General features: G+C 33.4%; 1 protein-coding gene across 1 annotated transcript in view; it reads right to left on the bottom strand.

The window, feature by feature from the left end:
* LOC107677481 (atrial natriuretic peptide receptor 1-like) overlaps window positions 1-1,511 on the bottom strand; it is a 108,504-nt gene that overhangs the window by 6,099 nt on the left and 100,894 nt on the right. The window contains exon 17 of the mRNA XM_016472402.1: window positions 925-1,071. Coding sequence (XP_016327888.1) covers window positions 925-1,071 — 147 coding nt within the window. The remainder of the gene's footprint in view (window positions 1-924; window positions 1,072-1,511) is intronic.

Genomic DNA, 1,511 nt, shown 5'->3' with positions numbered 1-1,511 from the left:
CACACACACACACACACACACACACACACACACACACACACACACACACACACACACACACCCACACACACACACAATCAGATACAGCCTCACCGATTTAAAAATCGGTGCACATAACTTAGTATGAATAATTTCATACAACCATTTAAAAAAATATATTTTTTAAACAAATGTTGCATCAGAACTGGACACCTCACATTTTAGTACTTACAGTACATACACTATTCAAAAGTTTGGGGTCGGTTAAATCTTTTAATGTTTTTTAAAAAAGTCTCTTATGCTCATTACCGCTGCATTGATTTGATAAAAAATACAGTTTAAACAGTAATATTGCGAAATATTATTAAAATGTAAAATAACTGCTATTTGAATATATTTATAACTGCTATTTGAATACATTTTGAAATGTAATTTATTCCTGTGATGCAAAGTTTAATTTGCAGCATCATTACTCCAGTCTTCAGTGTCACATGATCCTTCAGAAATCATTCTGATATGCTGATCTGCTTAAGAAACATTTATTATTATCATTGCTGAAAACTGCTTCATATTGTGGAAACTGTGATACATTTTTCAAGATTCTTTGATGAATAGAAAATTCAAAAACTTTTATTAGAAATGTTTTGTAACATTATAAACATCTTTACTTTGGAAATATGTATCTGCCACACACACAAAAATAAATAAATAAAAATGGTAATTGCAGATTTTCTCACAATTCAGAGAAAAAAGGGTCAGAATTGCGAGATAAATAAAACGGGCCTTCCATACTTTACTGTCACTTTTGAATGAAATGATGAATAAAAGTATTAACTGCCTTAAAAAAAATCTTACTGACCCCAGATTTTTGAATGGTATTACAAAACATATAGTCATATGACTTATGTGCACTTTGCAAATTGGTTCAAACAAATTGGGACTCACTGTGGGAGGATCTGATAGAGCAGAGCCTCAGCTTTACGTTTCTCCTCATGGTACGCCTGCGTCCTCTCCTCCACCAGCTCCTCCAGGTTATTGGCATACTGCTCCATACGGGACAGGAGGTTATCCAGGATGTTGGAACCATATCCACTGAGGCCAAAACAGAGAAGAGGAGGCAGAGACAAGAGATGTGAATGTGCGTCTGATGATCACTGCAGCACGGGCGGTGAGGCCACAAAAATATCAGTTGAACACCCATAATACGCAAGGTTCATTATATAAATAATGATTAATAAAATATAATTATAAAAATATTATTAAAAATTATTCAATATTTTAATTGAATTTACTACAGATTAGAGGATAGTACTCTCAGCTCCAGCCACAGAATTCCACAACATGTTCTCAACAAATCAGTGCATAATAAGTGCAAAAGTGGGCTATTCCTTGTCCACAGTTATGACATGCACATGATGCACATATTTCTGAAACTTTTAATGGAACTGCATTATCAGCGTCAATTAAATCAATGCTTTTCTAATTTTTTACAACAACAACAACAACAACCACAATAATAATAATTATTATTA

This window comes from Sinocyclocheilus anshuiensis, unplaced genomic scaffold (genome assembly GCF_001515605.1).
Source record: "Sinocyclocheilus anshuiensis isolate Anshui unplaced genomic scaffold, SAMN03320099.WGS_v1.1 scaffold804, whole genome shotgun sequence".
Taxonomy (NCBI): Eukaryota; Metazoa; Chordata; class Actinopteri; order Cypriniformes; family Cyprinidae; genus Sinocyclocheilus; species Sinocyclocheilus anshuiensis.
Note: the sequence above shows the minus strand (reverse complement) of the source record. Positions and strands in the feature narration are given on the sequence as shown.